Source organism: Symphalangus syndactylus, chromosome 11 (genome assembly GCF_028878055.3).
Source record: "Symphalangus syndactylus isolate Jambi chromosome 11, NHGRI_mSymSyn1-v2.1_pri, whole genome shotgun sequence".
Lineage (NCBI taxonomy): Eukaryota > Metazoa > Chordata > Mammalia > Primates > Hylobatidae > Symphalangus > Symphalangus syndactylus.
This window is the reverse complement of record NC_072433.2, coordinates 53155065-53181055: the sequence shown is the minus strand read 5'-3', so window position 1 is coordinate 53181055 and position 25991 is coordinate 53155065. Positions and strand designations below refer to the sequence as shown.

The 25991-nt window shown below is 48.0% G+C and overlaps 1 protein-coding gene across 1 annotated transcript; it reads right to left on the bottom strand.

Moving 5' to 3' along the window:
• Window positions 1-1767: 1767 nt before the first annotated feature.
• Window positions 1768-9153, bottom strand: ZNF843 (zinc finger protein 843). The gene is given in 6 exon segments (XM_055298105.2): window positions 1768-5058; window positions 5061-5371; window positions 5373-5461; window positions 5463-5525; window positions 5527-5754; window positions 9142-9153. Coding segments are annotated over 6 exon segments (1008 nt in total). The 3' UTR covers window positions 1768-4753.
• Window positions 9154-25991: the final 16838 nt, after the last annotated feature.

Genomic DNA, 25991 nt, shown 5'->3' with positions numbered 1-25991 from the left:
GGCTGCTGTCACCATCACGAGGTGCACTTGCCCAGGTACCCAGAGACCTCCGCTCAGGTGGTCTGTGCTTTTCTGGGCCCATCACCATCTTACCTGCCTCTCTAGAGGGTGTGCAGAGCTGTCTCTTCAAGGCTGTGCACTCAGCATTGTTTTTGTAAGTTCTCACTCACACAGTTCTTAACCTGGCTGCTGCCAACACTTTCAGTTTCTAGAGGTTTAATTTTTCCTCCACTTTAGGCAGAGGGAAGAACAAACTCACCAGGTGCTAATAAACCCCGGAGGGCAGCATCTCAGCCGCTTTTCAGAGGTGTGAAGGAGGTGGAGGCGTGAGTCAGGGTCAGTTTCTCTTCTGCCCTCTTCCTGGGATGCTGCATACCGTGACCATATTTTCTAAAGCAAAGATCGATTACAACATGTGATCTACTAAGTATAAATGTTTATGGGGGCCCTAGGGACAGTGTATTTGAAATTGGAATTGTCCTGGAAAAACAACTGTATGGTGATACAGGACATGGGCTAGCTAGAACGAACAGGTAGAGAGAGTTGGAGCTCAGACAGCATTGGGGTGGGGTCCAGTGGCAACAGGGGCATAGACTCTAAATAAACAGGGCTCTGAGCTCCCTCTGCACTTGGGAGGGGCCAGCGGCTATGTAATAGTGGATGTCTACTGTTTTGTGTCATATGACCAATATATCTATGCCTTTTTTTCTGATACTGACACACGCACCCCTGCCCCCCTTATTCTCAGTTCAAGTGGGGTTGACTCCCTCCTCTAGCTCCAAGAAGGGCCACATGATCCAGGCCTACCCAATCAGAGCATTCTATTTTCCAGGCCATAGTGATTTTTTTTTTTTTTTTTTGTGACAGAGTCTCACTCTGTTCCCCAAGGTGGAGTGAAGTGGTGCAATCTTGGCTCACTGCAACCCCTGTCTCCCATGTTCAAGTGATTATTCTGCCTCAGCCTCCCGAGTAGCTGGGATTATAGGTGCACACCACCATGCTTGGCTACTTGTTTGCATTTTTAGTAGAGACGGGGTTTCACCACGTTGGCCAGGCTGGTCTCGAACTTCTGACCTCAAGTGATCTGCCTGCCTCGGCCTCCCAAAGTGCTGGGATTACAGGCGTGAGCCATCCCACCCGGCCCTAGTGATTGTTTTTTGTATTTTGTTTTGAGACAGGGTCTGGCTCTGTCACCCAGGCTGGAGTGCAGTGGTGTGTTCATAGCTCACTGCAGCCTCGAACTCCTGGGCTCAAGTGATCCTCCCACCTCTGGTTTTTTTGTTGTTGTTGTTTGTTTGTTTGTTTTCTACAGATGGAGTCTGTTGTAGGGAGGGGCACAAGTCCATGAGTTCCAATTTTCAGGCCTCTCTCCTGGACTGTTGAAATACAATTGTACTTCAAATGGACTTGGAGCTGCTGGAGCTTCAGGCTGGGGCCTTCAATTGAAGCCAATATTGAAGCCATTTTCAGAGCAGACCTGAAAAATGGGAGATCTAGCCCTGTTAATATTATGTGAACCCCTGAGTCAAGATGTGCCAGAATTGAGAAAGAGCTGAACTCTTAAGACTTTTCAGTTATGTGAAATAACAGATCCCCTATTATTATAGAAATGGGGCTTTAAGTCCTAATTTATTGTTAAACATTTTTTTGTGAAGCTATAGCACATCTCTAAACTTTTACCAGCACATTTCTGATTTCTGTTCCCCTGTACTGATCCATGTTTTATTGAAGTTTTGGGGCTTCTGTTGTAGAAATGATAGAAATATATTTAATAAACATTCTGGAGTACGTATGCCTTTAATGAATTAAACCTAATAGGCACTTGATATGAAGGGATTTAATATTTGTGAAAATGAAGTGAGACAAATAAATTACACATTGAGATACAGCCCAAGTTGCTAAATATTTAAAGGTTGAGGCTTGTAATTTTATTTTCTTCCATTTCATAATAGTGTAGTGTGACACATCACAATACATCTCTACACTGTGACTTGATTTCTCTCAAATCTGTGTGTAATGCTGGGAACACTGATGTTCTGGCTGAACCCATGATACTTGCACACTTGTGCTTGGTTTGCCTCATGACTGGGGTCATTTGAGCCAAGGCTGCAAACTAGGACAGAGTTTGAAACTGGGGCTCCCCTGCGAGAGCGTTACCTCACATATTATGGGACCAGGACCACTAGGCCAGCTGGTCTATAAAGAGCTCCTAAAATGGCAACCTATTAATCTCAGAATTTTTTTTTTTTTTAGACGGAGTCTCACTGTGTTGCCCAGGCTAGAGTGCAGTGGTGGGATCTCAGCTCACTGCAGCCTCAGCCTCCTGAGTAGCTAGAATTATAGATGTGCGCCATCATGCCTGGCTAATTTTTGCATTTTTAGTAAAGACGGGGTTTCACCGAAATCTCACTATCTGAAATTATGGCCAGACTGGTCTTGAACTCCTGACTTCAGGTGATTCAGCCTCCCAAAGTGTTGGGATTACCAGCATGAGCTACCATGCCTGACCATAATCTCCGATATTTTCTAAACCAGTATTTTGCCACCAGTAAATGCTGATTATTAAAAATACACTCAAAGGCCTTTTTGGCCTATGACTGATGCTGCTGAAAATTTGATATAACCGTCTTGGCAATTTGTGGTAATCTCATTTCTACAAATGTGTGGAGGAGATGCACGAGGCCCAAGTAAACAATATTGTTTTCAGTTGCTTTTTTCTGTTATCACTATAAACATAACCATGGAATCATCGAATGACAGGCACAGTAACCAGGAAGACATCGATTGATTGGGTGGGGTCACCTTCACAGTCACCTTGGCTAACTTTCCAAGTATGTACACATTGTATCTTGGGAGGACAACAAGGATGAAAGAAACCCAAGTTTTAGCACAGAATACTTGAGCAGCTGGAATTGGTTCCTTCACATAAGTAATATTAATTGAGCACCCACTGTGAGCCAGGCCCTGTACCAGGGTCTCTGCTCTCGTGGAGCTCAGTCTGCTGGGGAGATAGACAGATTACCAGACAGACATGCCCTACGTTCTCAATGCCACTGGAGCACTCACCACGTCAGGTGTGACACGAGAGGTGGGGCAGTCTCTCAGTGGAAGTGGGGCTCATATGAATGAGTAGGGCAAGTCTGGGAGACAGAAAAGGGGAAAGGTCATTTTGGGCAGTGGAAGGAAATAAATCAAGTGCAAAGACACAGAGGTGCAGGAGGCCCTGGCAAGCAAAGGCACAGAGGTCAGGCAAAGCCCAATGGAGAAGCATGCATGCCACGCTAAAGCATTTGAACCCTGTTCTGTAGGCCCTGCTGGGGTCGGCGGAGGGGCTGGAGGGGTGGGAGTGGCAGGCAGGAGATGCTTTTGGGCAGGAGACTGACATCAGATTTAGTGTTGGAGTCTGGAGTCTGAGGGAGGAATCTATAATAACTGGTAGGTTCTATGGATGCTGAACCAGAATGCAGAGGCGGGAAGCAGGGGAGATTGGCTAGGAGTCTTCTCCAACAGTCCAGGCTCATGATGACAGGACTTGCACCTGCGAGAGAGCACAGGCCACAGAGGGCACGGGGTGCTGTCAAAAACTCTTCTGAGGTACAACAAGTAGACGGCAGTGCCTGATACTACTTGGATTGGGAGAAAGAGGCATCAAGGACTGGGGTAGCAAGCTTGGAAACCGAACCAGTAATGCTACCACAGACTTTCATGCAGTTTAAATTCTCATAGGGTAACTTTTTTTTCCTCACTCTAATAGCACATCGTTAAGACAACCAACAAACACTTTTAAAAATACTTATCTAAAAGAGAGGCTGGGTGCGGTGGCTCATGCCTATAATCCCAGCACTTTGGGAGGCTAAGGTGGGCGGATCACCTGAGGTCAGGAGTTCAAGACCAGCCTGGCCAGCATGGTCAAACCCCCTCTCTACTAAAAATACAAAAATTAGCTGGGCGTGGTGGCGGGCGCCTGTAATCCCAGCTACTCAGGAGGCTGAGGTAGAAGAATCGCTTGAACCCGGGAGATGGAGGTTGCAGTGAGCAGAGATCATGCCACTGCACTGCAGCCTAGGCAAAAGAGCGAGATTCCGTCTTAAGAAAAAAAAAAAAAGGAGAGAGAAATAATATTAATCACTAATATTAAGATAACACAATATTATTCCTGCCCACACCAAGAATATACCTTGTATATTATTATTACTTTGATAATATACCTTTGCCTACTACCTACCTAGATCCTTTTGTTATTTTAGTTATTTTAGAGAGACAGGGTCTCACTCTGTCACCCACGCTGGGGTGCAGTGGTCTGATCATAGCTCACTGCAGCCTTGAACTCTCCAACTCAAGCAATACTTCCGCCTCACCCTCCTGAGTAGCTGGGACTACAGGCCAGCGCCACCACACCAGCTCGTTTTATTTTTATTTCACAGAGATGCGGTCTCGCTAGGCTGCCCAGGCTGGTCTCAAATTCTTTGGTCTCACGCGATCCTCCCACCTCGGTCTCTTAAAGCGCTGGGATTACAGGTGTGAGTCACCGCCCGCAGCCTCACCTGCCTAAATCCCTTAATGTATAAGGGAAAGGAGCGAGAATTCAGGGGAAAAAAACAAACAACATAGCCCCCAGCACTTCTGAGAAAGATCTGCCATACAGAAAAGCCGTCCTGAGCGGGTCTTTGTGGAGGGAGGGGACTGCATCTCAGATCCACAGTCCACCGGGGGCTGCGACTATTCCACCCAGGGCTGCAAGCACGCTGGTTCTTCAGTGTCGGGCCAGGTTGGACCTCCGGCTGGAGGCCTTCCACACCGGAAACACTGGTAGGGCTCCTCTCCGGTGTGGGTTCGAGGGCGGCGGAGGAGCTCGGCACTGTCGCTGAAGCCTGGCCCTGGCCTCGCCGAGCGGTCGGGCCGCTCTGTGCTGCGAGGCCTCCCGGGCTGGCTCAGGGTAGCCTGGGGCCTGAACCGCCTCCCGCGAGTCCCGTCCCATGCTCGCACACCTTCTGGGCCCCATTGCCCCCTCCTGCTGAGCTGCTGGCTGGGTGGCTGGCGGAACCTGGGCAACTTCAGGCCTCCCGGAGGCCCTGCAGGCCCTGCGGGAAGGCCGGATGGAACCAGAGGCTGGAGACTGAGTAGGGGGCCAGGATAAAGGAAGGGAGGTCGGGGCAGGAGTGTGGATGGGGGCAGATGTTGAAGGAAGGACCCGGGGCTCCTACAGGGCCGGAGCCCGGAGGTGCTGCCCGGGGCGACTGAGCTGGGTGCGAGGCTGACGCTCTCCACGCTCCCAGGCCTGCAGGTCTTCTCCCTTGGGTGCGGGAGGACGCTCTGGGAGAGGGAGGTCTTCTCACTGACGCTGTCACCGCAGCTGCAGCAGCAGAAGGGACGCTCTCCTGTGTGAATTCGCTGGTGGCGGATCAGCTTCCACAGGTCCCCAAAAACCTGCTGGCACTGGGGACAGACGCAGGGCTTCCTTCAGCCAGTGTGTGCTCCTTGGTGAGCCAGCAGCAGAGCTGGCCACTAAGCCCTTGCCACACTCCCCGCAGACGAATGGCTTCTCCCGAGTGGACTCGCTGGTGCTTGATGAGGTTGGAGCGGCCACAGCAGGTCTTGTCGCACTGGGGACAGTGACAAGGTCTCTCGCCAGTCGCTGTGGACCCGCCAGTGCTGGAGGAGGGATGCGCTCTGAGTAAAACCCCTTCCGCAGGCCCTGCTGCAGCAGGTCAGAGCTCTGGCTGAAACGCTTTCCACAGTCAGGGCGGGGGAAGGCTTCTAACGAGCAGGGGGCTTCGGAGATGGCCGCTCAGGGAGTAACTGTATGGGAGGCTCTTGCCGCACTCGGCGCAGCTGTGGGGCCTCTGCCGCACTCAGGCTTCCCGTGGCCACGAGCTCACAGTCTGGGAGCCGCACCCGGCCCCAGGCCTCGGGGGCTGTCAGGAGAGTTCTCTAATGTAAGACTCTGGGCAATGTCATCTGAAGGTGTTTCTTGAGGCTCTCGGGCATGTCCCTGGGTGTTCCCCATCACTAGGTCCGTCCTCTTGGATACGCTGGTCCTCACTGCTGTGTCCAGTTCTTGCGGAAGGAAAGATTTCAGATCCCGGAGCCATCATTCTCTCTAGAGGGAGAGAAAACCACAGAAGAATTTTACTACAAACTGCAAAGGAGACTTTGCTTTCGGAATCCTATAATCAATGCTTCTTTATTATTATTTGACTTTTTCTTTCCTTTTTTTTTTTTTTTTTTTTAAGACAGGGTCTATCTCTGTTGCCCAGGATGGAATGCAGTGGTACGATCTCTGATCACTGCAATCTTTGCCTCTCTGACTCAAGTGATCCTCCCACCTCAGTCTCTCAAGTAGCTGGGACTATAGGTGCATACCACTAGGCCCAGCATTTTTTTTTTTTTTTTTGGTAGAAGCTGGTTTTTATCACGTTGCCCAAGCTGCTCTCAAACTGCTGGGCTCAAGCGGTTGGCCCACCTGGGCCACCCAAAGTGCTGGGATTACAAGCATGAGCTACCATGCCCGGCCTCCTATAATCAATGCTTTTTTTTTTTGAGAGGGAGTCTTGCTCTGTCACCCAGGCTGGAGTGCAGTGGTGCTATCTATCTCGGCTCACTGCAACCTCTGCCTCCCAGGTTCAAGTGATTCTCCTGCCTCAGCCTCCCGAGTAGCTGGGATTACAGGCGCCTGCCACCATGCCCAGCTAATTTTTTTTTGTATTTTAGTAGAGACGGGATTTCACCATGTTGGTCAGGCTGGTCTCAAACTCCTGACCTCGTGATCTACCCACCTCGGCCTCCCAAAGTGCTGGGATTACAGGCGTGAGCCACTGCACATGGCCAATCAATGCTTCTTAATAGTAAGATTTATTTTAAAATTTAGATTGGGGTTATAAGACTTTTGGTAGTCTTGGATATTACCATCTTTATCCTGAATGAAAGTGTAGCAAGAGGCTGGGCACAGTGGCTCATGCCTATAATCCCAGCACTTTGGGAGGCTAAGGCCAGAGGATCCTTGAGCCCAGGAGACTAGCCTGGGCAACAAAGCAAGACCCTGTCTGTATTAAAATTACAAAAGCGTGGTCAGGATCATTTCCTCACTAACCTTGAACATCCAAACACAAACCATCAAAAAGAATCAACTTCAGAAAGACATTATTTCTTTATTGGTTAAGGTGATTAAAAGAAGGGGGGCCCTCAGGCCACAAAGATAATTAACTGATTTGTCACAAACCATATTGAAACTCTTTTTTAAAAAGGGTATAGATGACTTTTAATTTACAATTTTAACAATCAAATTAGCCAAGAGTAGAGTTTGCAATAGGACTAGAAAGTATTCCAGTGGCTCATATATAAGTGGGCTAATTTTATCTATTTTTAGGCCTATTAGGCCTGTCAGTCTGGATTTTCCATTACTTGGAAATGGGGACTGGGGAACAGATGCTTCTGGCTGCTCTGAGCCCTGGCTTGATCCTTGGGTCTCATCTCTCTCTCTCTCACCGTTTGTGCTTCACCTCACAGTGGATACTTGGCTCTTATCTCAGGACCTGACCTCCCACTGAGCTCCAAGCCTGCAAAGCATGCTGCCACCCAGGTATTTCCCCCTTAACATCCTGCCATCACTTCAAATTTAATACCCCTATGCCAAAAAATCACTGACTCCTAATTTCACTTTTGTTGGTGGCACCAGTTTCATTCTCTTGGACATCTAAGCTCAAAAACAGTGGAACTTCTTTTGACTCATTGCTCTCCTTCCTTCCCTAGAAGTAAGTGAGCTACCATTTAAAAGTGATGTGCTCATTCTCAGCAAACTATCGCAAGGACAAAAAAACAAACATCGCATGTTCTCACTCATAGGTGGGAACTGAACAATGAGAACACTTGGACACAGGAAGGGGGACATCACACACCGGGGCCTGTTGTGGCGTAGGGGGAGGGGGGAGGGACAGCATTAGGAGATATACCTAATGTAAATGACGAGTTAATGGGTGCAGCACACCAACATGGCACATGTATACATATGTAACAAACCTGCACATTGTGCACATGTACCCTAGAACTTAAAGTATAAAAAAAAAAAAAGTGATGTGCTATCATCAGTCACCCGGGAAATGCAAATTAAAACCACAATGAGTGCCCTTATGCACCCACTAAAATCAAGCAGACTGAAGGTGCTAACTGTTGCCTGAGGATATGAAGTCTCACACGTTGCTGGGGAAATGTAAAATGGCCTGGGCATTTTGGAAACCAGTTTCGGTTAACAGTAAATTAAATGTACACTTACCACATGACTCAATAATTCTACTCTTAGGATTTACTCAAGGAAAATAAAAACATACGTCCACACAAAGACTTTTTCACAAATGTGCATATCAGCTTTATTCATAATAGGCATAAGCTAGAAACATCCAAATGTCCATCAATGGGCGGAAGAATAAAGAAAGTGTGGTTTACCCATGTAACAGAATACTAGCAACAAAGTGGAACTGCTGTTACCTGCAAGCAATGGATAAATCTCAAAATTATGTTAAACCAGAGAAGACAGATACAAGAGAATACATACTATATGATTCAATTTCTGTGAAATTCTGTTTCTACAAAAAGCAAAATTTATTCATGGGGCAGAAAGTAGACCAGTGGTTCTCTGGGGCTGGGTCAGGGAGAGAGCAGCTGACTGCATGGGGCATGAGAGGGTGACGGCAAAGTTCTGCACCCTAAATGTGATGATGGTTATGCCCGTGTATACATTCACCAAAAACCAGCAACCTGTACACTTAAAATGGGTGTGTTTTATATATAACTTATACTTCAGTAAGTGTCAGCACAGATAGGCTAAGCTTCTTCTGAGATGTAACACAGGTAGACAGGAGTATCAGTGCTGACTGGCCAACTATCTGTAAAATATTTTATTAAGCTATAAATAAAACGGAGTTGAAATAGTCAGGACTTACAGTGTACTTACTACGTGCCAGATACTATTCTAAGAGTTTCCACATATTGGTTAGACCTCACAACAACTCTCCAAGATACTAATGATTACCCCATTTTACAGGTGAAGAAACTGAGGCATAGAAAGTTTAAATAATTTAGAAAAGCCATATATACAGTAAAAAAATTTTTTGGCTCCAGGGAGCTTCCTCTTAACTACTATGCCACAATACTTCTCATTAGGACAATTTTGAAATAGACACACTTCTTCCTCCATAATTTCATCTCCTCTACAAAAAATATTTTTACGTTTGCATATTTTATTCAGGCTTTGCCAACATGCATATGCATTTTAACTACTCCATAATCATAGTTCAGACAAAGAGCAAGAGGAAGCCATTCCAAGCAACAGAAGAGTCTAATTTTGCTCTCTGAAAAATAAGCCTTTTTTTAACTTACAAACTATCTCATTCATTCACATTCTTTCATAATGATCTATTTTAATGGCTTTGTTTGAAATACCATATTATATTGTATTCATTTCCTTTATTATTGGAATAGATCATTAGTAGAGATAATGCTGTAATGAGCATCTTTATGGAATGCACAGAGCTTATTTTTTTTCCCTGTGGAATCTTTTATGTAGGAATCATTCCCAGGAGCGCAGCTGCTGCCCCATATAAGAAAGGGCCTCTGGCCTCGATAAAGTAGCAGCTCTTATACCAGTATGAATGAGCTAGTGTTCAATTTGCTAGTGCCTGAGACTGGTCCAGACTCCAGCCCATTCATGGTCTTGAGGGCCCTAGGAAGACCACAGCAATTCCCGCAACTCTCCTTTGGGAGTCAGTGGGGACCTGTTACCGAAATCAGTCCTTGTGCCAATTAAAAGTACCACAGGCTGCCAGAAATTTCCATCTAGTTTTCCACTATCACTCAACATTCTTCCTGTGACTATAACTCCTCTCCTACATTCCCTGTCATCAGCCTTGCCCAGGCTTTCCTGATCTCATCCCTAGATGAGTGTGTGTTTTCCAGCTGGCCTTTTGTGATTTGATTCCCCTCTCTTCCAATGAATGATCTGACACAAGGGCTGTCAAGCATGCTTGTTACTGTAGGGCAGTGCTTCCTGTTTTCACAGCATAGAACCCACAGAAAATGTTACAATTTGAGCAACTCACAGGGATAAAGGGTTAAGATTGCTCCCTGCTGGAGGTGCCCGGCCCAGTGCTTCGGGCCACCCTAGGCCCTACCTACCTTCCTCAGGGGTTAAAGCAGTGGTTCTCAGTGCTAGCTGCACAGTAGGATTACCTGGGAGCTTTCAAAATTATTTTGTCTGTGCTGCACCCAGGAGTAACAACAGCCAAGGTTAAGAACCTTTTTAGCTAAATGGTTATCTGTTTATCCTCAGTTACCTCCACAGCTTATCCTTCTACTACAGTGCCTCCTGAGTAATGGGCACACCGTACAGTATTATTATTGATTATTATTAGTATTAGAGACAGGCTCTCCCTCTATCATCCAGGCTGGAGTGCAGTGGCACCATCATGGCTCACTGCAGCCTCGACCTCCTGGGCTCAAGCGATCCTCCTTCAGCCTCCTGAGTAGCTGGGATCACAGGTGTGCACCACCACACCTGGCTAATTTTTTTTTTTTTTTTAAATAATTAGTGTAGACAGGATCTCATTATGTTGCCTACGCTACTCTCCAACTCTTGGGCTTAAGCGATCCTCCCGCCTTGGCTTCCCAAAGTGCTGGGATTACAGACGTGAGCCACAGCGCCCAGCAGAATACAGAAGTAATAAACTAAGGTCAAGGCCATGTACAGAGGTGTTCAAGGCTCTGAACTGCTGGACTTAATGTCACAAGATAAATTTTAACCTCACCAAACCCTCTCAGTTTAAGAGTATCTGCTAAGTTCTGAGAAAGCAAACGGGGCGTGTGAAAAGATGGGTGTTCATGCCTGTGTGTATGTGGGGTCGGTGATGAGGTTAAGGACAGAACCCAGGGGAGGACTCGGGGACGGGGGAGGCGGCTGGGATTTTAAGGCGGGCCGGGTGTGCTGCAGCCAGCACTGCCGGAGAATCGCTGGGAAACGGCTCCAGCAGTAGAAGGGTGGACGGCCGGCGGAGGGTGGACGGCCGGCGGCAAAGGCGGTGGAGGGGCTGGCCCGCCCTTTCCCTCCTGATAACACCGACGTGCGTGTGGGGTCCACGGAACGCCCCACCAAGCCTCGCCTGGCGCGGGGTCGAGGGGCTCGGCGGAGGCGCGTGTTCAGAGGTGGAAGCGGTGGGCCCGGGCTGCGGCCCTTCGCTCTTTTTTTTTTTTTTTTTTGAGACGGAGTCTCGCTGTGTTCCTCAGGCTGGAGTGCAGTGGTGAGATCTCGGCTCACTGCAACCCCTGCCTCCCGGGTTCAAGCGATTCTCCTGCCTCAGCCTCCTGAGTAGCTGGGACCACAGGCGTCCGCCACCACGCCCAGCTAATTTTTGCATTTTTAGTAGAGATGGGATTTCGCCATATTGGCCAGGCTGGTCTCGAACTCCTGACCTCGTGATCCGCCCGCCTCGGCCTCCCAAAGTGCTGGGATTACGGGCGTGAGCCACCGCGCCCGGCCCCTTCGCTCGCTCTTACCCGGTGAGGTCCCGTGCCCGCGTACCTCCCGCATGACACTTGGGCGTGCGGCCGAGCCGGAAGCGCCCCTGCCCCGCGAGCCGCCCCCGAGACACGGCGGATCGGAACCCAGCCGGGCGCGTAGCTCCAGGAAGGGGACGTGACGAGGACCCGGCAGCCACGGGGCCTGCGGGTAAACGTGGTCCCCGCAAGGGACCCTGGGAACTGGAGGCGTCCTGACCCGGCGTCCGGGGCCCACGGCCCAGGACTAGGATGCCGGGGGTCTCGGGCGTCCTCCCTAACCTCAGTCATAGGGCGCCCCGTATCCAGCCCGCCCTGCTTGCCTCTCGCTTCCCCCAAATACTGCCCCGACCTGTCCAATGGCCCCCACCAAGACAGGGAGAAACGACCAAGACAGTGAGGACTCCGCAAACAGCCGCGGGAGACCCAACCCCTCCACTCCCTCACCAGGATGAGGGAGTCGGCGCCATGCGCATGCACACGCGCCGGCCTCTCCTCCTCCCACCTTCAGCGCGTCTCGCCCGGGAACCGAGGGAAGGGAATGACGGCGCGACGGCGACCCCTAGGGGCGGGAGGAGGCGCGAGGAGCCGGGCTGGGAAGCGCCATGCTGCAAGTTGAAGGGGGACATTGGGTCACTGGGCTGGGTGGGATTAGGGTAGGGCGAGTGAGGCCCTGGCCTCTGGCACAGAATTTAAGGAGGCACCCCAAAATTTAGTAATCAGGATACACAGACTGGGCGCGGTGGCTCACGCCTGTAATCCCAACACTTTGGGAGGCCAAAGTGGGAGGATTGCTTGAGGCCAGGAGTTAGGGATCAGCCTGGGAAACAAAGCGAGACCCCCATCTCTACAAAAAAAATTTAAAATTTAGCCGGGCTTGGTGGTGGGCGCCTGTAGCCCCAGCTACTCAGGATGCTTAAGTGGGAGGATCACTTGAGCCCAGGAGGTTGAAGCTGCAGTGAGCTATGGTGGCACCTCTGCACTCCAGCCTGGGCAACAGAGCAAGATCATGTCTCTTTAAAAAAAACAAAACAAAACAAAACAAAAAAAAACCCAGACGCGGTGGCTCACGCCTGTAATCCCAGCACTTTGGGAGGGCAAGGGTAGTGGATCAGTTGAGGTCAGGAGTTCAAGACCAGCCTGGCCAACATGGTGAAACTAAAAATATAAAAATTATTCTACTAAAAATACAAAAATTAGGCCGGGTATGGTGGCGCACACCTGTAATCCCAGCTACTTAGGAGACTGAGGCAGGAGAATCGCTTGAAACCAGGAGGCAGAGGTTGCAGTGAGCCGAGATCATGCCACTGCACTCCAGCCTGGGTGAAAGAGTGAAACCCTGTCTCAAAAACAACAACAACAACAACAACAACAAAACCCCAAATTATATTATACGCACACCCTACTGAGTTTGATTCCTGGTTCCACCAGTTAATAGCTGTGGGAGTTTGGGCAGTTTGGTGAATCTAATCTCTGTATCTCAATTTCTTCATCTGTAACATGGCAATAATAACAGCACCTACTTACCTCATAAGATTGCTGGGAAGATTCGAGGAGAAAAGCCACGTGAAGAGCTTAGCACAATGTCTGGCACATGGTAAGTGTTCAGTGAATGTTAGTCAGTTGGTGGCTATGGCAGCCATCTGCTGAGATAATTCCCAGTGATCCTACTCCTGGTGTTCACATCCTTTTTAGTCCCTTCCCACAGTGCACCAGGGTTGGTTTATGTGACCTGTGGAACACTATAGGAGTTTCTTTCTCTCTTTCTCTCGTTCTCTTTCTTTCTTTCCTTCCTCTCTCTTTTTTTTTTTTTTTTTTTTTTTTTTTTGACAGAGTTTTGCTCTATCACCCAGGCTGGAGTGCAGTGGCATGATCTCGGCTCACTGCAACCTCTGCCTCCTGGGTTCAAGTGATTCTCGTGCCTCAGCCTCCCAAGTAGCTGGGATTACACACACGGCCACCACACCAGGCTAAATTTTGTAATTTTAGTAGAGATGGGGTTTTGCCATGTTGGCCAGGCTGGTCTCGAACTCCTGACCTTAGGTGATCCACCCACCTCAGCCTCCCAAAGTGCTGGGATTACATGCATGAGCCACCATACCTGGCAAGAATTACTTATAATTAGGTTATAAAAGTCATGACAGTGAAAACCTCCCAACTTAGTTCTGAGGCCAGTATTACCCTACTGTCAAAATCAGACAAAGACATCATAAGAAAACTAGAGACTAATATCTCTTATGAATATAGACATAAAAATCCTCAAGAAAATACCAGCAAAAAAAATTCAGAAATATATAAAAAGGATAACCAGGTGGGATTTATCCCAGGAATGCATGGATAGCTTAACTTATGAAAATCAATTAATACACTACATCAATACAATAAAGGGAAAACATTATTTCAATCGGTGTAAAAACAGCATTTGACAAAATTCAGCATCCTTCATCATAAAAATAGCAAACTAGGAATAGAAGGAAACTCAATTAACGTAATAAAGGGCATCTATGAAAAAACCCACTGCCAACATCATACTCAATGGTGACAGAATAAAAGCTCTTCCTCTAAGATCAGAAACAAGAAAGGGATGCCCACTTTTGCCACATCTATTCAGCCTTGTACTACTGGAAGCTCTCACCAGTTCTTGCCTGGAAGCTCTTGCCATGAGGCAAGGAAAAATAAAAAGCAAGCAAATCAGAAAGGAAGAAGTAAAACTATCTCCATTTATAGCTGAGGTGATTTTATAGAAAATCCTAAAGAATCTATGAAAAAAACTTTGTTAGAGCTATTAAACAAATTCTGCAAAGTTGTAACAACAAAATCAATACACAGAAGTCAGTTGTGTTTCTATACTCTTGACATATTCTATATTCTGGTGTAGTCTATTTTCTGCTGCTATAACCACGCCACAGATTGGGTAATTTATAAAGCAAGGAGATTTATTTGGCTCACAGTTCTGCAGGCTTAGAGGTCCAACATCATGGCACCAGCATCAAGGGTCATCCATGGCAGAAAGTGAAAGTGCACTGTATTAGTCTGTTTTCACACTGCTGTAAGGAACTACCTGAGACTGGGTAATTTATTTAAAAAAAAAAAAAGAGGCCAGGCGCAGTGGCTCACACCTGTAGTCCCAGCACTTTGGGAGGCAACGTGGGCAGATCACTTGAGGTACAGAGTTTGAGACCAGCCTGGCCAACATGGTAAAACCCTGTCTCTACAAAAAATTTAGCTGGCTATGGTGGCAGGCACCTATAATCCCAGCTACTCAGGAGGCTGAGGCAGGATAATTGTTTGAACCTGGGAAGCAGAGGTTGCAGTGAGCTGAGACAGCGCCACTGCACTCCAGCCTCGGCGACAGATTGAAACTTGGTCTCAAAAAAAAAAAAGGGCCGGGCGCGGTGGCTCAAGCCTGTAATCCCAGCACTTTGGGAGGCCGAGGCGGGCGGATCATAAGGTCAGGAGATCGAGACCATCCTGGCTAACAATGGTGAAACCCCGTCTCTACTAAAAATACAAAAAATTAGCCAGGCATGGTGGCGGGCACCTATAGTCCCAGCTACTCGGGAGGCCGAGGTAGGAGAATGGCGTGAACCAGGGAGGTGGAGCTTGCAGTGAGCCGAGATCGCGCCACTGCACTACAGCCTGGGCAACAGAGCGAGACTTAATTGACTCACATGGCTGGGGAGGCCTCAGGAAACTTACAATAATGGCAGAAGGTGAAGGGGAAGGAAGGCACGTCTTAAATGGCAGCAGAAGAGAAAGAAAGAGCAAAGAGGAAGAGCCACACACTTATCAAACAACCAGATCTCCTGAGAATTCGATCACGAGAATAGCAATGGGGAAGTCCACCCCCATGATTCAGTCATCTCCCACCAGGCCATTCCCCCAACATGTGGGGATTACAATTTGAGACAAGATTTGGGTGGGGACACAGAGCCAAACCATATCAGGCATGCAATCTTGTGAGACATGAGACAGAGAGAGAAATAGCGCTGAATTTATCCTTGTATCAGGAGCCTACCCCTGTGATAACTAACTCATTCCCATGATAATGGCATTAATCCACTCATGAGGACAGAACTTTCATGACCTAATCACCTCATAAAGGCCCCATCTCTTAATAGTGTTACAATGGCAATTAAATTTCAACATGAGTTGGAAGGGACGTTCAAACCATAGCACTCTCAATAAAAAATTATACAATAGGCAGGGCGAGGTAGCTCACTCCTTAATCCCAGCACTTTGGGAAGCCAAGGTGGGCAGATCACCTGAGGCAAGGAGTTCGAGACCAGCCCGGCCAACATGGCAGAACACTGTCTCTACTAAAAATACAAAACTTAGCTGGGCATAGTGACACACACCTCTAATCCCAGCTACTCGAGAGGCTGAGGCACAAGAATCCCTTGAACCTGGGAGGCAGAGGTTGCAGCGGGCTGCGATTGTGTCTCTGCACTCCAGCCTCAGCGACAGAGGGAGACTCTGTCTCAAAAATAAATAAATAAATAGATAAATAATTAAAAATTTAAAAAATGTATATATACAAGGTAGATATTGAATATCTGCATGCAAAAGAATGAATTTGGATCCCTATATCACAACATATATAAAAGTTAACTCAAATTGAATCACAGAACTAAAAGGACTCTTAGAATCTTTATAACTTTGAATTAAGCAATGCTTTCTTAGATATGACAGCAAAAGCACAAGCAACAAAAGAAAAAATACAGAAACTGAACACCATCAAAATTGAAACCTCTTGTGTTTCATATGACATTATTCTTTAATTTTTTTCTTTTTCTTTCCAAATACCCAGACGTCAAGGAGATTCACAAGACATTATTAAGAAAAAGAGAAGATAAAAAAGAAAATAAAAGGAGAAGATAACCCACAGAGCAGGTAAAAATCTTTGCTAATCATATATCTGGTAAGGGATTTGTACCTAGACTGTATAAAGAACTATTGCAACTCAATGATAAAAAAGACAAATAATCCAATTTAAAAATGGAATTAGGCTGGGCACCGTGGCTCACGCCTGTAATCCCAGCACTTTGGGGAGCTGAGGTGGGCAGATCACCTGAGATCAGGAGTTTGAGATCAGCCTGGACAACATGGTGAAACCCCATCTCTACTAAAAATACAAAAATTAGCCGGGCATGGTGGCACGTGCCTGTAATTCCAGCTACTCAGGAGGCTGAGACAGGAGAATCACTTGAACCTGGGAGGTGGAGGTTACAGTGAGCCAAGATCACGCCACTGCACTCCAGCCTAGGCGAGAGAGCAAGAGTCGGTCTCAAAAAAAAAAAAAAAAAAAAAAAAGGAAAGAAAGAAAGAAAGAAATTAGTTGAGTGTGGTGGCCTGCACCTCTAGTCCCAGCTAGTCGGAAGGCTGAGAATCACTTGAACCATGGAGGCGGAGGCTGCAGTGAGCCAAAATTGTGCCACTGCACTCCTGGGCAAGAGGAGTCCTTGTCTCAAGAAAAAGAAAGAAAAGGAAAAAAAATTAAATGGGCAAACGACTTGAATAGACAGTCAAATGGCCAATAGTTACATGAAAAGATCCTCAATGTCATTAGTCCCCAGAGAAATGCAAATCAAAACTACGAGGTGCCACATCATGCATACTAGGATGGCGATAATAAAAAAGACAGGTAATTAGGCCAGTAGCGGTGGCTCACGCCTGTAATCCCATCACTTTGAGAGGCTGAGATGGGCGAATCACCTGGGCTCAGCAGTTGGAGACCAGCCTGGTGAACATGGTGAAACCTAGTCTCTACTAAAAACACACAAAAAATTAGCCAGGCATGGTGGCGGGTGCCTGTAGTCCCAGCTACTCAGGAGGCTGAGGCAGGAGAATCACTTGAACCTGGCAGGTAAAGGCTGCAGTGAGTTGAGATCATGCCGCTGCACTCCAGCCTGGGCAACAGATGGAGACTCTATCTCAAATAATAATAATATTATTATTATTTTTAAAAAAATAATAATATTTTTAAAATGATAATATGTACAGGCAGCGGCTCACACTTGTAATCCCAGCACTTTGGGAGGCCGAAGTGGGAGGATCACCTGAGGTCAGAAGTTTGAGACCAGCCTGGCCAACTTGGTGAAACCCTGTCTCTACTAAAAATACAAACATTTGCTGGGCGTGGTGACAGGCGCCTATAATCCCAGTCACATGGGAGGCTGAGGCAAGAGAATCACTTGAACCTGGGAGGCGTAGGTTGCAGTGAGCTGAGATCACGCCACTGCACTCCAGCCTGGTGACAGAGTGAGATTCTGACTCAAAAAAAAAAAAAAAAAAAAAAAAAAGCTGAAAAAAGACAGGTAATTAACAAGTTTTTGTGAGAATGTGGAGAGATTGGAACCCTCACACATGGCTGGCTGGAATGTAAAATTGTACACTAACTTTGGAAAATAGTCTGGCAGTTCCTCAGATGTTTAAACATAGAGTTATATGATCCAGCAATTTCCCTTCTACATATGTAACCAAGAGAAATAAAAGGATATTCCACAAAAAACTTGTACAGGAATATTCATAGCAGCATTATTCATAATAGCTTCAGAGTGGAAACAACCCAAGTGTCCGTCAACTGATGACTGAAGAAATAAAAGTGGCATATCCATGTCTTAGTCTGTTTTGTGCTGCATCATAGAATGCCTGAGGCTGGATAATTTATAAAGAATAGAAATATCTTTCTTTCAGTTCTAGAGGTTGGAAGTCGAAGGTCAAGGGCCCTGCATCTGGTGAGGGCCTTCTTTCTGCCTCATCCCACAGCAGAAAGTGGAAGGGCAAGACAGTGCAAGAGAGGGGGTGGGGTGGGGGCAGAACCCATCCATTTATCTATCAGCTGTCCACTCCCTTGATAACTAACCTACTCATGCAACAATGCCATTAATCCATTCATGAGGGAAGAGCCCACATAACCTAATCACTTCTTAAAGTTCCCACCTCTCAACAGTTGCATTGGGGGTTAAGTTTCCAACACATGAACTCTGGGGGACATGTTCAAACCACAGCAATCCATAAAGTGAAACTGTATTATTCCTAATAAAAAGAAATGGGATGCTACAGTGTGGATGAACCTTGATAACATTATGCTATGTGAAAGAAGCCAGACACGAAAGATCACACATTGTATGATTCCATTTATATGACATGTCCAGAATAGGTCATCTGTAGAGATACGACGTAGACTAGTGGTTGCCTAGGGTTGGGGGATAGGGGGTGTTATGGATTCAATGTTTGTATCGCCCCCAAATTTATAAATTGAAGTTTAACCCCAGTGTGACTGTATTTGAAGACAGGGCCTGGCTGGGCATGGCACCTCACGCCTGTAATCCCAGCACTTTGGGAGGCCAAGGGAAGCGGATCACCTGAGGTCAGGAGTTGGAGACTAGCCTGGCCAACATGGTGAAACACCGTCTCTACTAAAAATTCCAAAAAATTAGCCGGGTGTGGTGGCAGATGTCTGTAATCTCAGCTACTTGGGACGCTGAGGCAGGTGAATGGCTTGAATCCAGGAGACGGACATTGCAGTGAGCCGAGACCGCGCCATTGCACTGCAGCCTGGGCAAAAGCAACAAAACTCCCTCTCAAAAAAAAAAAAAAAGAAAAAAAGAAAAAAGACAGGGCCTGTGTTAAATAAGGTAATCAAGATGAGGGACTTCCAAGAGGAGTGCTGGCGATTAAGAGAGCTGGGGCCAGGTGGGGTGGCTCACACGTGTAATCAGCACTTTCAGAGGCCAAGGTGGGAGGATCCCTTGAGCCTAGGAGTTCGACACCAGCCTGGGCAACATAACAAGACCTCGCCTCTATTTATAAATTCAATTTATTATTATTTTTTTTTTAAAAGGAGAGAACTGCGAGGAGATAAAAAGAGAAAGGGCCAAGGCCAGGCGCGATGGCTCACACCTGTAATCCCAGCACTTTGGGAGGCCGAGGCAGGCGGATCACGAGGTCAGGAGATCGAGACCATCCTGGCTAACATAGTGAAACCCCGTCTCTACTAAAAATAAAAAAAAAAAAAAAAAAAAAAATAGCCTGGCGTGGTGGCATGCACCTGTGGTCCCAGCTACTCAGGAGGGTAAGACAGGAGAATTGCTTGATCCCGGGAGGTGGAAGTTGCAGTGAGCCGAGATCGCGCCACTGCTCTCCAGCCTAGGCAACAGAGCTCGAGACTCCATCTCAAAAAAAAAAAAAAAAAAAAGAGAGAGAGAGAAAGGGCCAAATAATTCAATTCTAAGGTTTGGGATTTCTTTTTTTGTTGTTCTTTTTTATTTTGAGGGGAAAATGTTGAAGCAATGTAAAAGTGTACTGTAGGAGAATAAATACAGCGATATTGTTACTAAAAAAATCCAAAAACCAAAAACCTGAAACCCAAGAACAAAACCTTTCCAGGGTGCTGACAAAGCTCCGAATCTCCAGGCTGCTAACATTCTCCCGGCTGCTCATTTGTGAGGATCCAGTGACCTGTGTCCACTGCTGGGAAGCGAGGGCATCCGCTGGTGTGGCGCAGCCACGCCGGGGGTGCAGTGAAGCCTGTGGACGCAGTTCTCTGCACTCTGCCCTGTGCTCTCTCTGACGTTTTCCACATCCCACCTCTTCACCCTCTCCGAGGCTTTCTTCTCTACCCATCTAGGGACTACAGCCCAGAAAAATGCTACCACACCACACATTGCATTTAGTTGTCACGACTCGCTAGTCCCCATTATTCCAGAGCATCACCTCAACCATTTCTTGATTCTGATTACCTTAAAACTGTTTGTTACCCCTGTAGCCCTAGCACTTTGGGAAACTGAGGTGGGAGGATTGCTTGAGCCTAGGAGTTCGGGACCATCCTGGGCAATGTAGCAAGACCCCTGTCTCTACAAAAAAAAATTAAAAATTAGCTGGGTATGGTGGCATATGCCTGTAATCCCAGCTACTTGGGAGGCTGACACAGGAGGATCACCTGAGCCCAGGAGGTCGAGGCTGCAGTGGGCTGTGGTCACACCACTGCACCCCAGCCTGGGTGAGTGAGTGAGACCGTATCTCAAAAAACCATAAAAACCTTTTTGTTATTGGGATGGCACTGCTCCAGGGCCTTCCAGAGCTAGGGAATATATGGACATTTACACACATCTGCGTGCACATACACATATACACACCCATACTAATTTCTATGTCTATCTAAACACTTTCTGAAAATCCTGAGTCTACTCCTATACCTCCAGTTCCAATTCGACACCACAAGGGCAACCCACATTTTCTCCCTTTCCCGAGCTGTGTTTCGGTTTTCTCTGACACTGAGAAACCTGGCTGTCGTTATCTTTCAAATGTGTACTTATTTCACCAACAGCTGGCGGAAGCAGTTTCTTATCTCTCTTGCCATCTCCTTCCCGTGGCTGATGCCCTCTAATCCTATCAGGTTCTGCCACGCCAAGCCAGGCCACCCTCTCGTGTGGACACCCTCCCCCTGCCTGCTGGAGCTCTGATGCACGCTCTGGCCTGCTGCGTCTCACTCCCCACACCCGGCAGATGCCTCTTTGGCTCTGCCTGCCCCTAGAGGCTGTAAGACAGCATTGTTCAGGAAAGGGAGGAAAGGGAATGGGTGTAGGAAAGGAAGAGCAGATCTTCTTTGAAGAATTCTTTTTTAAAAAAATTATTTTTTTAGAGACAGGGTCTCACTCTGTTGCCCAGGCTGGGGTGCAGTGGCACAATCCTAGCTCACTGCAGTCTCAAATTCCTTGGCTCAAGCGGTCCTCCTGCCTCAGCCTCCTGAATAGCTGGGACTACAGTGAACATCAACACATCTGGCTAGTTTTTTTATTTTTTCTAGAGATGGGGTTTGCTATGTTGCCAAGGCTAGTCTCAAACTCCTGGGTTCAAACCATCCTCCCACCTCAGCCTCTGAAAGTGCTGGGATTATAGGTGTGAGCCACCACCTTTTTTTTCTAATTTACTATTTCTAGTAAGCCATTGGCTTAGAAACCAGATTCACTAATTAATTCATTTACCCTTTCATGATACAAAATTTTTTAACTGACTGAGGCCTTTCCTGAGAATTGGGTGCATGAGCTTTGGTGCATGGACTTGGAAATCTCTGCTTCTTGAACTCCTCGGGGCTCTCTTTACTTCATTCACTCCTGGTGCTCTGCAAGGTTCTGAATGGGGGAGGTTGGCCAGCCTGGGAGAGGTCACCCACACCAGGAGGTCTCAGTACCTCTCTTTCTATCCTATCACTTGGGAATCCTCTAGGATCTGTTTCAGGGAGTCTCTGGTTAGCCCTGAGACATGAGTGGTGTGGGTGAGACTCCCAGGGTCCAGGAGAGGAGGAGTCTGGAATTCTCTGCAGACAGGTTTCCTGGAATCCCAATCCTGGCTCTTTCCAGCCGATACTAGCAGGCAACACTGGGAGGCTGGGAGCCTCTGGGTCAGAATTTTTGGACAGATGACGACTGGAGTGGGGTTGGGGTTGCTTCTCCTTCATGATGAATGAAAATTCTCCATTCTCAAGTTATTCATGAGGGCATGGCCCCAGATGGAACTGCTGTCTCCCCTCCACTCCCTTCCAACTCTGAGAGGGTACAGCACAAGAGCCCAAGTGGGCCTGGGGTTGAGGGAGGTGAGAGGCAGTTATGTCCATGATCTGGATTACCCTGTGTGGGGAAGCAGGGGAAGGAGAGAGGAAGGGAGACCCTGTGGGCACTTCCCAGGCACCAGAGACTCATTTGCAGGCACCAGAGACCCATTCCCAGGAAATCAGAGCCATTCCCAGGCACGAGAGATCCAGTCCCAGGAATCAGAGAGACCCATTCCTAGGCACCAGAGACTCATTCCCAGGAATCAGAAAGACCCATTCCCAGGCAGCTGAGACCTCTCTCAGAGGTCCTCACATCCCTGAGATTAAAGCAGTCAGGAGGCAGGATGGAGAGGGGAGTGTCCTATCAGGTCTAAGGAGGTTGTCAACTTCCTGGACTTCTTGCTAAGGACTCCTCTTCCCACCTTCATGGGTAGCTGAGGTCAGGGAATCTGTGGGGACAAGACTTTCTTTTAAATGCTAATCTGCTGACTAACCTTGAGTCTAGGAATGCCTCCAAAATGTCAAGCTGATGTGTTTTTTTTTGAAATGGAGCCTCACTCTTTCATCCAGACTGGGGTGCAGTGGCACGATCTTGGCTCACTGAAACCTCTGCCTCCTGGCTTCAAGCAATTCTGCCTCAACCTCCCAAGTAGCTGGGATTACAGGCACGTGCCACCATGCCTGGCTAATTTTTATATTTTTGGTAGAGACGGGGTTTCACCATGTTGGGCAGGCTGGTCTCGAACTCCTGACCTCAGATGATCTGCCCACCCCAAGCGCTGGGATTACAGGCGTGAGCCACCGTGCCCGGCCCTCATGGGAAGACGAAACACCTCTTCACTGTAAGTTTCCTCCAAAACAACCCTTGTGCTATTCCAGAAATCAGAAGCTGTGACACCCACAACAACCTGTACCTTCCTTCCAGAGTATGCATACTTTTTCCCCATGATATAAGCCCTGGGTCTGGGGCCTTGCAGTGCGGAGATCTCCGTTTCGCAGGTAGACCATACTTCTGCCTGTAAGTTTTCCTAATAAATCACCTAATACCGGCAAACTGGATTGTCTGCCTCCTTCTTTGGTTTCTTGGCTCCATTAGCATTTGGAATCACTTTACATGACTCTTTCTCAGAACTGAATCCCTGACCTCCTTTTTGCAGGTCTTGGATCTGCCAGCCATTCCCTTCCCCATCACCATCCTGTTCCCAAATGGACCCCTGGTCTCTGTTCCTGGCTAGGGATTCACCTGCGCCCATGGGTGAATAGCTCTGGGGCCTTCAGCCCTGCAGCTGCGCTGGAGTAGAAGGTAGGCAGGTCTGCCCTGAGTCAGCCTCCCCTCCTTAGCCCTTCCTGGGACAGCCTCCCCATCTTCCTCCACTCCTTTGGGAAAGGGACCCAGATCCCAGGAAAGAGAAACTGCCAATCACCTCGGCAGTGCAGGGGCCTTTCTTGTGGCTCTCTCTGCTTGCCCCACGTGGGATGCTGGGGACTTAGCAGGGACAGTGCAGATAAGTCTCTATCCTCCTGGAGAATGCCTATGGGGATGTCCAGGGAAGGGAGAGGAGGAGGGAATCTGACCTGGGATGGGGGGCACTCCTCCAGCATCCCAAGTACCCCTCCAAAACCGCCTGCCTCACTACAGCTGAGCATCCAGGTGGGCGGGCTCCAGTGGCCACATCCACCACACAGCACCAGCCTGTGTGTGTCTTGCCAGGCTCAGAGCTGGGAACCTGGGACCCAGGACTGGGTGAGCTAGAGACATGACTGTGACTGTACTGGAGTCAGTCTTATGCCCAGAGCTAAGCAGGAGCAGGGCCAGCCCGGAGGAGACGACGTTACCGACTCCTACCCCCTCCTGTCTAGCACTTAGAGTACCTCTATACTGGCTTGCTTCCTACAGTTACTCTGGGAAGAATGTCTGCCAGAGACCCTGACCTCTGACCCAGGCACGCAAGGGTCTGCCTTGCCTAGCTGAGCCTGTGCACTCTGTCTCTGCCTCCCTTCAGATAGGGAAAGGAGCTTCAAATTAGGGGTGATGTCATAGCACGGAGTGGAGATGGGGTGGCAGGGAGGCTCAGGGAAGGAGGCCAGGTATTTCACAGAGGAGTTCTGGGGGAGAAGAAGGAAAATGGCAGAGTAGGGAACAGGAAGGGGTGAAGGAAAGGGGAAAAGTGCCTTCACTGCATGGAAAGGTCCTTCTCACCCACAGTGGAGTGGGATGGAGACTGTAACTCAAGTACTTTTCTGCAGGGGACAGGCAAGTAACACATATGAAACGTGCTGAGTCAGGGATGCAAGAGGGAGTGTCCCTGTTCCCATGTCCAGGACAGCCACTACTCAACAAATTGCTGCCATAAAGATCCAATGTTGCAGCATCTTCTGAAATAAATAATAAAGCAGGCCGGGTGTGGTGACTGACGCCTGTAATCCTACCACTTTGGGAAGCCGAGGTGGATGGGGGGAGGGAAGGGCCGGGAAAGGGAATCTTTTTTTTTTTTTTTTTGAAATGGAGTCTTGCTCTGTCACCCAGGCTGTAGTGCAGTGACAGGATCTCCACCCACTGCAAGCTCTGCCTCCCGGGTTCACACCATTCTCCTGCCTCAGCCTCCTGAGTAGCTGGAACTATAGGCGCCTGCCACCATATCCAGCTGATTTTTTGTATTTTTAGTAGAGACAGGATTTCACCGTGTGAGCCAGGAAGGTCTCGATCTCCTGACCTTGTGATCCGCCCACCTCAGCCTCCCAAAGTGCTGGGATTACAGGCGTGAGCCACCGCGCCCCGCCGCCAGGGGATCATTTGAGCCCAGGAGTTCAAGACCAGCCTGCAGCCTGGCAAGGTCCTGTCTCAATTAAAAAAAAAAAAAAAAGCAAACAACAAACCAAACCCCAGAAATCAACTGTGATGTGAAATCTCCTTATTTAAATGTTGGCTCTTTAAAAAAATAAAAAGACCAGGTTAGGTGGCTCACATCTGTAATCCCAGCATTTTGGGAGGCCGAGACCAGAGGAACACTTGAACTCAGGAGTTCAAGACCAGCCTGGGCAACACAGTGAGACCCCGTCTCTACAAAACATTTTTTAAAAATAAAAAAATTAGCCAGGTGTGGTGGTGTATGCCTGTAGTCCCAGCTCCTTGGGAGGTTAAGGTGGGAGGATCACTTGAGCCCAGGAGGTTGAGGCTACAGTGAGCCACAATTGCACCACTGCACTCCAGCCTGGATGACAAAGTGAGATTCTGTCTCAAAAATAAATAAATAAACAAATAAATAAACGGGCATGGTAGCTCACACCTGTAATTCCAGCATTTTGGGAGACTGAGGCAGGGGGATCGCTTAAGCCTACAAGTTTCAGACCAGCCTGGGCAACAAAATGGAACCTCAAAAGGTAAAATCGTGGCTTGTTTGAAAACACACACACACACACACACACACAGCCAAAACAAATGTGTTTCCCATCTCGGGCTTGGGCACTGGGTCACAAGCTTGGACAGTGAAGCTGCTTCTAAACCCAGCACAAGGTACAGTGGATGCAGGACATGGGATAAATTCCTGTTAGATTAAGCCCGTCCCTCTGCTTCTGAGGTCTAGGCCTGCCTCTCTGTTCTGGTCAGAACCTGTGTTATGCAATTGGAGAGGAGAGGGATCCCAGGAGTATCTGCCCTAAAGTGAGAAATTAGATTACAGGTCTCTGAAACGGATTCTGCAAACCAATCCTCCTTCCATCCCTACTCTACCCATACCTAATATTGTTAAGCAGTTACGAATTTTGCAGAGGTCTACAACACTTGACACTCACTCAAGGCAACTGTGAGGAAACTGAGGCTTAAAGGCCACTAGTAAGCAGTGTAAAAAGGACCTGATCATGACAATTATTCTTTGAGTGCCTACTATGCATGTGC